We start from the raw sequence: 14096 nt of genomic DNA, 5'->3' as shown, positions 1-14096 counted from the left end.
TTTGAATGAGGCATTTTATACTGTATGTGCAGCAATGTGTGCTGACTACAGGTCAGTTTTAATCTATAACAAATCTACAAAAGTGCAAATTATTTACCAGTCATGCATAAGAACTATTTACAGTCTAGACCTTCTAGATAAAGATGTCATCATGCTTGTATTTGGCTATCTTAGTTTAAATTTAATTAGCTGCAGTTCTCTTGTAATGTAGTGAAGTCAGAGGTTGCCAGAGTCCAGCATCTCTACGACAAGAAGATGAAAGTATAAGAAGGCTTTTGTGAGTTGGGTTGACACCAGATCTCAGTCACAAAAAGTGTGATATATCCAAGCCACCTTCAGTTGTGTAAGTTCAGTTTGTACACAGACCCTCCAACATGCTCCAGCCTCTTGAGCTCGCTTAGACACAGGATGTATACAGGGGTCTTGGTTCCAACACTGGTAATCCTCCTCAGCTCCTCCATCTGAAACTCTGTTTTTTTTCCTGCAGAGGGCACCACAGAACAGCCACGGGTTAGATGCATTAGACAACAGCTGCAAGTCCAAAAAGTTTTCTTAATAGGTCCCATATTGTTTCTTTTTCTAGGTACCAACGATATTATCACAGCAACCTCTGGTCCTGACATACTTTATTTTGCTTGGCTGTAAAGTTATTTGGTAGAATTAGTGGTTTTTCAAGTGAATAACAAAAGCTGTCTGAATGTTACGAGTTACCACAAGTATGAAACCAACAACATTCAGCTATATCTGTATAATCTGCTTTTCTGTTTTATTTTATGCATTTAAACTGAAGGAATCGCCTTGTTTTGGTATCTGTGTAGTCTTGACTGGGTTTTGAGCGACAGGTCATTTTGATAAAGCCTTTTTTTTTTTAAATGCCAAAAAAGAATAAGTCAGAAGTACTCTGGTTGCAGCTTCTTCAGTGTTTCGAGATACTAAAACAAAAACATTTGATGACATGTGCAAGAACTCTGTGGAAATGTGATGAGCATTTTCCACCATTTTCTGACATTTCATAGACCAAACGATAATCAAGAAAATGGTTTGCAGATTACTTGATAATGAAAACAATCATTAATTGCAGCTGTAAATATTCAAATTATTAATTCATTCCTTACTTCATTCCCACTCAATCTAATGTCAGTGTCACCCCCCAGTAAACCCCACAGACTGACCTCGACACTCTGCCATGAAGTTGTTGATGTTGTTGACTGTCTGGTTGAGGTTGTGCAGAGTCATCTGCCTCAGGTAGCTTGGTAAACTCTGAAACTCGCTCTCTGACACCAGAGACAAAGTCACAACTCTGGAGAGAGGACTGCATGGAAGGACAGTTAAAATACAAATAAGTTTTTAAAAAAATCTACATGCATGAATGCTATCAGGACAGCATAAATAAAACAACACGGTAGAAGGAACTAAGAACATGAATCATCATCTAAACATGCGAGACAAATGTTAGTACTTCCCTCAACATCTTTAATATTCTTTTCTACCACCCCGCAGCTGTCTGCTGGTCTGCAACTTCAGGAGGGAGATTCTATAAAAATCTGGTAACGCTTTACTTTAACTCCCCATATTTAGCATTTATAAGCATATAAGCAATGATTTATAACACTAGCAGATTTAAGGACATTTTAAGCATGTATTAATGTACAGTACTTATCATTTCACAACTGAGTTCTCCTATACTGTCATTCATGATCTGCTGAAACACCTGCCTCCACTTAAAGACGCCCACAGGAGGAGTTGTAGTCGTGGACAAATGTTTATAACTGATAAGTACGGGCACGTAAAGGGGAAGGTGTTGTTTTCTCAGTTAATTCACCTGTTTTTAGCTTTTTCTGGTCTGACATGTGGATTCTCAACTTCCGTGGTAGCTTTCTTCAAGTGAGTTTGGGACACAAGCTACAAAATAAAAGAGAAATCATATGTTAAAAAGGTACAACAGAAGCAGATTATGAATATACTTCATAGTAAACCCTAATGTATGTAAATGTAGTTGCAGAGGATGGCAGGAATGTTGAATTTTACCAGTTAGAAATCTGACTATGACATTCTGTACATGTAGCGTATGCTTAGGCATCACTATTTTCAGGGTTTTTTTAATGAGTTTTGAAAGTCAGGAATCTTACACATTTTTATTTAGCAAAAAGATAAAAGTTATTTGATTCCTGTGTCAAACAGATTTTTGTAAGTTTTTTTGTAATGGCAAGAAATTAACCCAAAGACTGCTTGAAGGCAGGACAATAAATTTAAATCTAAAAACTTATGTTACAAAAACTTATCAGAAATATACAATATTGGTAGTAAATCAGCTAGGACAAAAACTACAAGCAGTCTTTTCAATGGAAAGATGTGCTATTCATGGAAAAAAAAGACTTACTTTACAGATGTCCTGTGTAACAGAGCTGAGGTCTGGCCTCTCTGGGGTGCTGGGATCTTGGTAGTCCCCCCTGATGCAAGGTGTCCCCAAGCTGAACTGCTGAGTGGGTCCATCCAGCTCCAGACGGCTGACAGTGGGATCCTTAGCTATGTTTTCAAATTCACTAAACTTTTTTGCACTTTTCTAGAGGCAAACAGGAAGACAGGTAAAACGGCAAACAATTAGATCAGCTCGACAAAACAGTCTCTGCTGGACAGGAAAAAACAGTAATAGTAAAACATCATGTGGTGTGTTCCCTGTTCACCAGCCAACATCTTAACCTAACCAGAGCTTCCTCTGATGCCACCACTTCTCTACATTCTCAATAAACAACAAACAACCAAAGGCTGCTGTTGTATGGCCCCAATTTGATCTGTTTTTCACTGTACAGAAGTCAACAACAATTATGATGAATCCTGGCTCACTGGCCCCACATGACTGACTAGGTGCGGGACAAGTATAATACATTATATTTTGTATAATTACCTTGTGATACATTTATTGATAAATTGGTACATAGAAATGTTTTGTGTGTCATTTGCAATTCTGCATTGCTGCTGATTTGTGTGCTTTGTTGAACTGATATTAGTTGTTTACAAGATTTGCTTTCCAAAATGTTAAATGTACAATCATTTTTTTGCTATTTTAGGGCAATAATACCCTCTATAGTGTATCATAATCTATCTAAAAATAGAAAGCCAGGACAAATACAATAGGGTTCTAACACTGGTGGTGTTTGGACACCTAATCAAGAATCCAGAAAATTCTATTTTATATTTGTAAACTCTATATGAGCAAGTGATTAGTTAGTCCATATTAAGGTGAGGAATTATCATAAATCCTTGCTAGTGAATCTTTTGGCAATCCATCTGACGCTTGTCAAGATATTTCAGTCTAATACAAAGTGGTGGAACAACCAACTGACAGCCCGACATTTCCGTCCCTAGAGCCATGCCGCTAGCGTGTCTAAAAATATAGTCAATTTTGCAACACAGCAGTCAGTGTGACTTGTGGAAATAGAAATTTCACCAATGATGCTTCACGCTTACACTTTGTAAAGAGTTTCCCAAAACAGACTCAAGGTTAGGCATCTCCAGCGTCTGCTTGTCCTCCACACCTATGATGGATATCTCTGGGACATCGTATTCCCACTTGCGTTTGGAGCCGGTTGCTGCATGATGAGTTGGAAGTTCGAAGGTGTGGCTGTCATCGTCAGCTTGCATGTTGATAGGCTCAGGCTGTCGTGCACTCTGCAAAACATATGCAAGAAGGCACACACAATGAGCAGCAATTCTGTGGTTCAGTGAGTCTGAACAGGGAAATGAAGAAATTTTGATCACATTGTTATAAGCTAAAATCGATTTTAAGATGTCAGGATACAAGAAAAATCTAAAAAAAAAATATCAGAATTTAAATATTTCACACAAAATTTAGTTATACCTTTTTGGTGCTGACCAGACGGTTCACGTATGGGGTTTTAAACTCTGGGACCTCAGGGGTGGTGGGCAGGTTTCCAGGGCAACCGGGGGATTCTGGGTCAGAGCCCCCTTGTGCAGACGGGGTGCAATGAGCATTTGTCTTTTTGATCTTGAACCCTGGGGTGCAAAACACGGGCGGCTCTGGAGAGTCCAAGTTGTCTGCTAAAGGGAATGAGAACAGTTGGAAAGTAAAGCTGAAATCTAAGGTCTCTACAAGTGGTTCCTCATTTAAATCACAATTTTGCAGATTCTTTAAAAATCATATTGACACCATTATTGAAACATTTAGAGGGATACCCACTCCTATGTGTGAGTCTAAAATGATCAGACTTCCAGCTATTAGGAAAATGTTAAACCCAAGGATGCCTGGTCAGAAACAAGGCATAGACTGCAAACAATTTCATACCTTTTGTCTGCAAACTCTCCATCAGAGAGTTCACTGGTGGTACTGGGAGGTCCTGTGTTGGTTTGCTGAGGAAGGCAGAAGACATGGATACAGGAGCAGGAGGCAGTGAGTATAGACTGTAAAAACAACTCTAGCAGTGCTGTTGCAAATCCTGCATGTTGCCAGTAGAGATCAATAAAGGTTATATACTGTACACATTACATAATGGTCATTATGCTGTACCTTTGGGGCTTCTCGACGTTCTTTCGGAACAAGTCCATGGTGAAGTCATTGTTCAGACACATGGTGTGCTCAGAAATGCCAAAGTCGTGCATCTGGGGTGGTTGCAGCTCATCCTCATCCATCCGCAGAGCACATTTGGGAGTTATGGGCATGGGTGGTGTTGCAGGCGCGTTGAGTGTGGGTTGAGGGAGGCTCATCTCAGGCATAGGCGGCACTTCAGCGCACCATTCTGTCCCAGCCAGGGTTCTCTTCAGCTGCATCTCAGACAGTCCAAAGTCAGAGAGCTGCGGGGTTCGCAGCAAGTCAGTGAAGGGTGGTGGTCCCGCAGGAGAATGGCTCACTCCAGACTCCTCCTGGCTTTCCTCCTCTTCTCCTGACTTGTTTTCATTTTCATCCGCTGCTTCGTCTTCCGCCTCTGACTCCTGAACTTTGGCTTCTGTGTAAGAAGCAGTTATAAATATAACTATACAGAGAAAATAACATGAAACCCAGAAACAGATAAACTAATAACAGTCCACAATGTTTGACTTCCACTGATACAGTCATTACTTACTGTTTGGTCTCTGGGTATCTCTGGGAGACTGGTAGCCGTATTTTTCCCAGTGTCCCTTTATTCTCTGGATGTCATCAGTGACCTTCTTCTCCATCACCCTGCAGGCCTTAATGAAGCTGCTCACCTCGTTCACCTGTGCTTTCTGCTGAGCCACCTGATCCTGCACCTGCACCTATATGAAGACCAGACCGGAGTTGATGTGAATTCCCCTTTTAAAAGTTAATAGAGATATAGTGGCTGATGTTGCAGATAGAGGAATAGCACTTTTAAAGTCTTTGTGAAGTGTTTACAAACCTTCATGATGAGAAAAAAATCATTCATTCTGCATGTAGCGAGGCAGCGAGTTTATTTTAACAACATCTCAACTCTAACTGTAAGAAAAGTTACACTACAGATAAGTTACTATATGTTAACACTATATCGATGTATTCAACGTTGTACATCCTGGCACATTCCGTCTAGACGGAACACACGTTAATTGCTTTGTTAAAACGTTTTAATGATTTGCTTAAAACGGTGTGACATTAAAATGTGAGATTTTAAAAGACTTTGGCGTTTGGAAATCATACCTTGAAGTTCCTGACGTCACAGTTCAGTTCGTGATATGCTCGCATTGCTTTCGCCGTTGTTTCTGAAATGTGAACATTAACAGTTATATTGACAAAATGTAAATGGTTTATACATAGCCTGTCAGGGCTGGACAGCGGGGCTTGCTTGTCAGTGTGTCACTCACCGCTGTCATCGTCGTTGTTGCGGTTTTCAAAGGAGTGCTGAAGCTTTCCAGTTTCTGTTTCCAGAGTCACCGCCAGCTTCCTCAACTTGGTGAAGAACCGCGCCGTCGGGTCCATTTTCAGACAAGAGTGTTATGCATCAATATCCCGACCAATTCCTACAGCTGTGCTGCCGAGCCGTTAGTTTGTGTTCTATTCCCTACCTTCAATTTTCGCGCCTCTTCCGGCTGCCTTATTTTTTCCCACCCGCATTAAGCGAAGACCCGCCCTCCTCTGCCTCTGATTGGCTAATACTCGTTGCCTTCGTTGTTAAGATTGGTTAGATTTAGGCACGAGGAGTGAAAGTTAGGGTAAGAATATCAGGGTAAACCAATCCCTGATATTCTTACTCGCAGAACTTCTTAATCACAGAATGCGGGTGGAAAGAAACCATAGAAAAAAGAAAAGAAATTATGCCTTCCGGCCACACAAGGAACACAATTTTCTTCTTTGTTGGTTTTTATGCGCTGGGCATGAAAGTCTCACACTAGCGCCCCCTATCTTGAAATTTGGGGTTTATTTCTCTTCACAAAAACACAGGAGTGTTAAAGTGTTGAAGAACAAGACGTTTGTGCAAAACAGAATTTATTTAACCGGTTTGATTATTTTAAAACATTGGAGAATTTTAATGTTGTGAAAAAAGACACATCTAGGTTACATGGTTCATTTTGGCATCCATAACTGGGGGTTTTCAGAATGCACATTTCTCTGTGAATAATTTTGTCTGTGTATTTGTTCCATTTGTTTATGTACCTTGGGCCCCCATTACTGGCTAATATGATTGGTTTAATTGCCTTATTACGAACCAGGTTTGAATAGAAACACACATTTTGTTGCTATTTTGATGGACTTAAGAGGTGAAGAATATAGATATCTGTGTACGGCTATGCACAAATGCAACCAACTGAATAATATTTAAAAGACCAGTGTCTGGAGTGTCTGGAGGACCCTCCAGACATGTTTTAAGATGTACATAAAATACTCTACCTTGAATAATAATTTATGTCTGATATGGTTTTCCACAAAAAAAAAAAATAAATAAATTATCTTGTTGAAATCCTTAAAATTACATCTAGTCCTTCTCACTCATTAAAAAAAAAACAGAATCTATAAATATGCAAATATATTTCATCTCATAACTTTAACTGCTGGACACAATATGTCTCCTACTTCACTGTAAAGTCCATTATCAGTGTATGTGCACTGGAAGCTTCAAGTTTCCACATTGCACTTGTGTAAGCTGAATATTGGACTGGGATTGGCTCCAAACTAGTTGTGATGTCATAAATCCTGCTGGTAGGCCCACCCCTTAAAATTGGATGTTCAATAAACACAGAGAAACTTTATGTCTTCAGCAGATGGATGTGAAAACAGCCTGCCAGTGTCAAACTCCGCATATGCACGTATATCATGCTGCACAGTGAGGCTCAAACATTTAAACTGTAGGATCAAGAAGAAAAACACATTTCTGAGTGGAGGAGGACTTTAAGGAGCAAAGTGATGGATGGCTGTTTTAGTCTAATTCTAATTTAATTCCTGCTCAGGATTGTGTTTCTGGTTTCCTCAGTAATTATTTCTGTCATATGTATCACCATTTTAAATATGGGTGTCATTGTTCCATATCAGTGCACCTTCTACCATACAGTGTAAAGTAAAAGGCTATAAAATGAGTCCCTGCTGCCAGAAGATGGAGCCGTTTTCTACAAAGCAACAGGGGTCAGATACATTGACCTTGATTTTACAGACTGACTTTGAGGACCTGCATTATTATGTCTAAAACCCCTATGAATTAAATAATATGAAAATGAAATATAGACAATAAATAAATACCTCTTGAACCGTAAACTTATCTACAAATTTACATAACATTTCCCTATTATACCCTCATCATGCTCTCAATTTCAGATGCAGCTGTAGCTGGAGGTGTGCAGAACTCTTATCAGATATACTGGAGAGGGTATAAATATTGGACAGACTGAAGGTCAGTACAAACCTGCACAGGGAGAACATTCGAGCTGAGTTGCAAAAAGAATTTAACAAGCCTTAAGTTTTGTCTGGTAAAGCAGCGGTGAATACATTTACACAAATGTCAAACATTTCTAAGTAATGGCAAGTATTTCTTATGCCAGTTATCAGGAATGTGGAGTTAACTGTTCACTTTCTCCATAGCTAATTCATCAGTACTCAGCTCTGGAGCCATGGCACTGTTTGGAAAAGTGTTGGAGCCAGTGGGCTACATGCAGACTGTGAGGTGAGTTTCCACTTTGAACATGTAGAACATGCTCTGCTGATGTTCAAACTGAATAAGGAGTGTTTGTGGTGCTCAGGGTCCTGGTGCAGGGCATCTGCTCCTACCTGGGCGGCAGTGCCACAGCAGAGGAGACTGAAGTGGCCAAGAAGAACCTGGACCAAATCGATCAGGAGCTGGGAGCATCAGGCAATGGCCTGCTGGACGACCAGGAGGTCCACAGGCTGGAGGATGACCTGGCTGTGGTCTACTACCAGCTGGGCACTGCGGTGAGGAAACTTTCCATGGCAGTTATACTCAGTAGAGCCTCTTGTTTTAGTATTTGGAACTCAGATAAGCATAGTAAATGATAAGAATTCTTAAAAAAGGCAGGAATGGAGTGTGGCTGCTTCTTCTCTTTATTTTATTATCAAGACTGGGACTACCTTAAAGGTGAAGCTGCGCAATAGTTACAGCTGAAGATCAATTAGTCAATGATTAATCAATATAAGGTATCCAAATGGTGAAAAAACCCCAAACATTTTATGTTAAATCTATCTCAATATGAGGATGGATTTTCAACTTTTTTTACTCTTCAAACAAAATAATTAACTGGAAGATCACACCTTGGCCTTTAGGATCAAAAGTCCTTATTTTCATAACTAAACAATTAATTGATTAATAAAAATGTAATAACTCAATAAACAGTTGAATCTTTTATTCCCTCATGCAGTAATGTTGTTGTGGGATTCAGTGAATTGCTCATCAACACAACAGGGCAGAAACTATCATAGCTGTGGTAGAATTACAGCTGAACAGTGTTCAGTGATCTTGTTACCGGTTTTCATTTTCAGGTCGATAGCTGTCGATATTCAGCACCTTTAACTGCAACACTAGATTTTGGTAGCTTTATAAACATGAACAAGGGCTATTAAGGTGGAATTAACCTTGAAGTGACAAGCGCTCTGCCAATTTTCCTAAAATGATGCATGGCTGAATTCATCATGCTAAGTGTATTATGTAAATGTAGATACACTATGTGACCAGATGTATGACTGAAGCATCTGTTTAGTTTTACATGACCTTAATAGGCTTATGTCATTTTATTTTCCCTTTAATTATTTCAAACTGATAAAAGTTTTTTCATTTATAATAGAGCATGTATTTGTGATAAAATCTCTTAAATGACCAGAGTGCACAGCAGCGATTTCATGTCACAACTTTTCCAGCATTTGAATTAGAGAGAAAAACTGGATTAGTTTAGTTGAATCAAAAGTGACTCCTGTTGAATGTAAATGATTTTAAGGACAGAGTAACCAGTGTGAGTTTCAGCATATGTTGTTTTTGAGGGAAGAATATTGAAGAAAATTTGAGTATTCATCAGGAAAAAACAGCTAGATGTGAGCGCAAACAAGCTGAAATTCAAACAACAAGGTGAAGGATTAAATTGTAGCAAATTTTGTGGATGTTTTTTAATGACACTTTGGCAAGTAAATGTCACTTTTAGGGTTTTTTCGCAGCAAAAATAGGTCTGGGATACTGTACACTTTTGGTATCTTTTAAAAGCACTGAAGATGTCCTCTGGACTTTGATATGGGATTAAATTACATAACTCTACATAGGCAAGAGGACACAAATGTGGTGAGAGAAGTGGAGAGAGATAACAGAGAAAACTCATACCTCTGCTGCTATGAATGGGAGTGTTGATGCTTGACTAATTTATCTTAAAAGAATACTCTCTGACACCTGCTTTTCTCAGGTGAGAGCCCAGTCAGACTTCACCAAGAAGGAGACGGAGATGTTCCTCCAGTATGTGAAGGACTACCGACTGGAGAGGCAGCTGACGGCGCTCTACAACCGGCTGATGGGTGTGTCGGCGCTGACTGATCAGCCCACACTGCTGGAGGAGCTCATACTTAACCGCAAACCCAAACGCTGGGAGCTGAGGGAGTTCTGTGTCAAGGTTGGTGAATGTGCAGGGCACAGTTAGTAGGGGTGGGGTTGGGGGGTCAACTTATCTCCCTACAGCGGTCATTAAAGTTTAATTTTCTCTTATTTTACAACTCATTATACAGAGGCACGCACCCCTGCTTAACTACAGCAGGAAGCCTGAGGTGACATGGCAATCTACCATTAGCGCATGCACACAGACACACACACACACACACACACACACACACACACACACACACACACACAGACACATACACACACACACACACACACACACAGACACACACACACACACACACATGCATGCACAATAAGAGATTTGCACAAACAGCATTTCAGTTGGAACTGTAGTGCAACTGATCTGTCTGATATGTTAATATAATATGTTTTCTTTAACATGTCAGATTCAGGAATTAGATGCTATTTCAGATGGCGCCTCAACAAAATAATGCATATATACCATGTATCTTTGAGGACAAATTTATATGAAAAAAGCATTGAACAGTGTAGCTGTACAGGATTAAATATTCAGTTTCCAGACCAAAAAGATAAATGTGACAGAAAAACATTGAGGTCCTGTGGGGAATGAAGCATGCTGCATCTATCTTCTTGGTATGAAAATAAACTGAATATTTAATTCAGCAGAGCTCTGACCTTCTGTTGTCTTTCTTTTGAGCTGAGTTGGCAAATTCCCTTTTGTCTACAATGTTGGTTCAGGAACAAACATTTTTTTTTTTTTAATCCATTAAAGGGAGCAACAACAACTGACTGCTTCAATGGTTGTGCTTCTTAGGCTTTAAACTTAAAATTCAAACAGAATTGAAAGCCTGAATATTGTATTCTCTGTGAAACAACATTACATAACAGAAATTCAGCCATTTTAGCATAGGGTCACATAATATATATTATGGTCAATAATAATCATCATAATAATAATAATAATAAAAAACTTTATTTGTAGAGCACTTTTCAAAACAATAGTTAAAAAGTGCTTCACAGAGCATTGGAAGACCGCAAGCTTATATAGAATGAAGAATAAGATAAAAACCAAGCAAAACTAACAAACAAAATCCAAGCACAATAAATATAAATTAAGCTATAAGGAGACTATAGATTGAGAACAGGAAAAAGCATGTCTATGTAAGTGTGTTTTAAGAAGGGACTTAAAGGTTGAAACTGAGGTAGTGAGCCTAAGTTCCTCTGACAAGGCATTCCAGAGTCGGCCTTGACAGCAAAGGCTCTGTCACCTTTAGTTACCAACCCTGATCAAGGAACAGCCAAGAGATCCTTGAAACAGGACCTCAGATGGCAATTCTGTTCATAAGGGGTGAGGAGTTCAGAGATGTATTGGGAGCAAGACTCCGTTTAGCCTTGAACATAATTTGTAAAATTTAAAAAAATGAACAGAGAGAGGGCAAGATAGGGGCGATGTGATCACATTTCCTTAAATTAGTTAAAATATTGTTGCTGCATTTTGGACCAGCTGCAGATGGGAAAGATAACTTTGGCTCAAACAAGAGTACATGGAATTACAGTAGTACAACTATGATGAGATAAAAATGTGGATGACTTTCTCCAGGTCAGCAAAGGATAAAAAAATCTTTTTTTTCTGATATTTCTTGAATGAAGAACGCAGGACTGTACTGTTTTCTTGACTTGGGCATCAAAGCTAAGGTCAGAGTAAAAAAGCACACATAGGTTTCTAGCAACAGGTTTAATATGTATTGACAGATTTTAAAGTGTATTGCAGATGGACTGAATAGAGTTTAGTGAGCCAAATAAAACTGCTCTCATTTAACTGAAGGAAATTGTTGGGTATTCGACACTTAATTTCACCTAGGCAGGATATTAGAGTATTTAAAGCACTGGTATCAGTTGGTGTTATTGGTACATATAGCTGGATGTCATCTGCATAAAAGTGAATATTTATTTTATATTTACGAGTAATGTCCCCAAGTGGAAGCATATATATAAAAAATAGCAATGGACCTAAGACTGAGCCTTGTTACACACCACAGGTAGGATGGACAGTGGAAGATGAAGCATTACCAATAGTGACGGAGAATGTTCTTTGGTTGAGATATGATTTGAACCAACAAAGGGTGGAGTCAGAGATGCTGACCCACTTCTTGAAGCTAGCAAGATTCTATGGTCAGCCATGTCAAATGCAGCACTAAGGTCCAGGAGTATCAGAACTGAGCAGTCACCAGTATCAGACACAACCAGGAGATCATTAATAACCCTCTGAAGGGCAGTTATGCAATGAAGAGACCTAACTAGATTGAAATTTCTGAAAATGCCTTAACTATTCATTCATGGTATTAACTGAGATGATACTACTTTGGAGACTTTGGAGAGGAAGGGTAATTTGGAGATTGGTCTTTAACTATTAACTTTAACTAACTAGGTCCAGGGGATCAACATTAGGTTTCTTTAAAAGTGGTTGGATAATGGTGTGTTTGAAATACGAAGGAACACAACCAGTAGCCAGTGAATTATTTATGACATGTAAGCTGTGTGGGCCAAGGAAGTCAAAGGTCTGTAATAGAAACTTAGTGAGTATGATATCTAGGGGACATGATATGGGTTTCAAGTGTGTAATTATCTCTTCTAAGGTGGAAGAGCTATTGGTTCAAAGTGGGTGAGATGAATATGGTTCTGGTGAACAAATGATGGGATCAATGAAGGGTCGCCACCATGTGGTGTAATCTGGAGCATTATAAGAGAGATTTTATTTTATTGATGAAGTACTTTTGAAATTCATCACATTTTTCAGGAGAGGATTTGATCTCATGGCTTGCGGGGGAGCTGGTGACGTGGAATTACACTGAATAAAACTCTCTCACAACTGACAGTTCTCAGAAATGAGATCTCAGAAATAGGATGATCTTGCTTCCTTAACTGCTGTCTGATATATGCACATGTATTCTCTCAACATTTCTAAGTTAACTTGTAGTTCATTTGCCTTCCATGATCTTTCAGCATTCCTACAGATGCGCTTCAGAGCCCAAGTGTGTTCATTAAACCAAGGCAGGGCTCTAGCTTTAGATTTGTTGTCTCTCAGAGGACCAATAAAGTCTAAGATAGTGATACACGTACTGTTAAATTACAAACTAGGTCTTCAGTGGTGGGAAGGGACATAAGAAAGGTGCTAGAGTTAGTGGCAGTGGTAAAGGCTTCATAAAATTTGACCATAGACTCAGTGCTAAGGAAGCAAGATCTAAATGGGATGCATAACTTGGAAGCAGAGGCAGACAGCATAGCCTTAAAGCTAACGGTATTATGATCTGACATACCAGCATCCTCCACAGCCAGGTCTATGAGAACAAAGTCAATCATGCCAGTCAAAGGCATGTCAGTACTAAGTCTAAAATGTGACCCATGGAATAGGTAGAACCACGGACGGACTAAATAAAACCAAATGATTCAAATAAGTTTAGGATTTCTCTTGCTAAGGTGTTGGAGGGGCAACATCTGAGAACTCTTGCAAAAAAGCTGGATTTGGTTTAGGTGGTCTATAGACAGAGCATTCAATATACCTTGGATGGTCCTGCATAATCTCTGGTAATCTGCTGGCTATTTCCTGGATCCTCACACTATTTTGGACTATGGAGTCTCCTATGATCACAGTCGTGAAGTGGGATGGCATTGGAGCTGTGCTGGAACTGGCTGCTATGCCAAGGGATGTTGTGTAACTAACACCCTAGGGTTCCTTTGCAGAGCTGGAGTGACTGTAGGGGGGAAGGCAGGCTTACTTCGGGGTGCCAGTCCAACTGTTTTCCCTGTGGTGTCCATAGATGAGGGAGACCAGAGGCCTCCCCTTAGAAGAGGAAAATCCTGTTCATTCAGGGTGTTAAATCTGTTGCCCAGCTGGATGTCCCAGGATGACAGTATGCAACAGGGACTCTTCTTGCTGTGTTTGCTCTTACCGACGGTGGTCTAGGGCTCCATTTGCTGGGAGGTAGAGCTAACTGGAGCCTTCGGTCTAGCACCTAGTTTGCTTCCAGCCTGGGAGGGAGCTGGTTTGGAGCATGGCACAATAGAGTCAGGTTCCCCTCCGGCCACGAT

The 14096-nt window shown here is 39.8% G+C and overlaps 1 protein-coding gene across 3 annotated transcripts; it reads right to left on the bottom strand.

Annotated features, from left to right (window-relative positions):
* ska3 (spindle and kinetochore associated complex subunit 3) lies at window positions 1–6233 on the bottom strand. 3 transcript variants are annotated; one of them, XM_067604332.1, is made up of 12 exons: window positions 6013–6233; window positions 5812–5896; window positions 5648–5709; window positions 5079–5250; window positions 4526–4961; window positions 4304–4368; window positions 3860–4059; window positions 3469–3669; window positions 2381–2563; window positions 1823–1902; window positions 1173–1312; window positions 1–481 (listed from the first exon to the last, which is right to left on the bottom strand). In XM_067604332.1, exons 3-12 carry the CDS (start codon window positions 5690–5692, stop codon window positions 336–338), a joined length of 1668 nt encoding a protein of 555 aa, XP_067460433.1. In that variant the 5' UTR covers window positions 5693–5709; window positions 5812–5896; window positions 6013–6233; the 3' UTR covers window positions 1–335. The 3 variants fall into 3 exon arrangements, with proteins under 3 accessions (XP_067460433.1, XP_067460431.1, XP_067460432.1); XM_067604330.1 differs by lacking the exon at window positions 6013–6233 and having other exon boundaries at window positions 5812–6006; XM_067604331.1 differs by lacking the exon at window positions 6013–6233 and having other exon boundaries at window positions 3860–4056; window positions 5812–6006.
* Window positions 6234–14096: the final 7863 nt, after the last annotated feature.

Source organism: Thunnus thynnus, chromosome 11, assembly GCF_963924715.1.
Source record: "Thunnus thynnus chromosome 11, fThuThy2.1, whole genome shotgun sequence".
In the NCBI taxonomy this organism is placed as follows: domain Eukaryota; kingdom Metazoa; phylum Chordata; class Actinopteri; order Scombriformes; family Scombridae; genus Thunnus; species Thunnus thynnus.
Note: the sequence above shows the minus strand (reverse complement) of the source record. Positions and strands in the feature narration are given on the sequence as shown.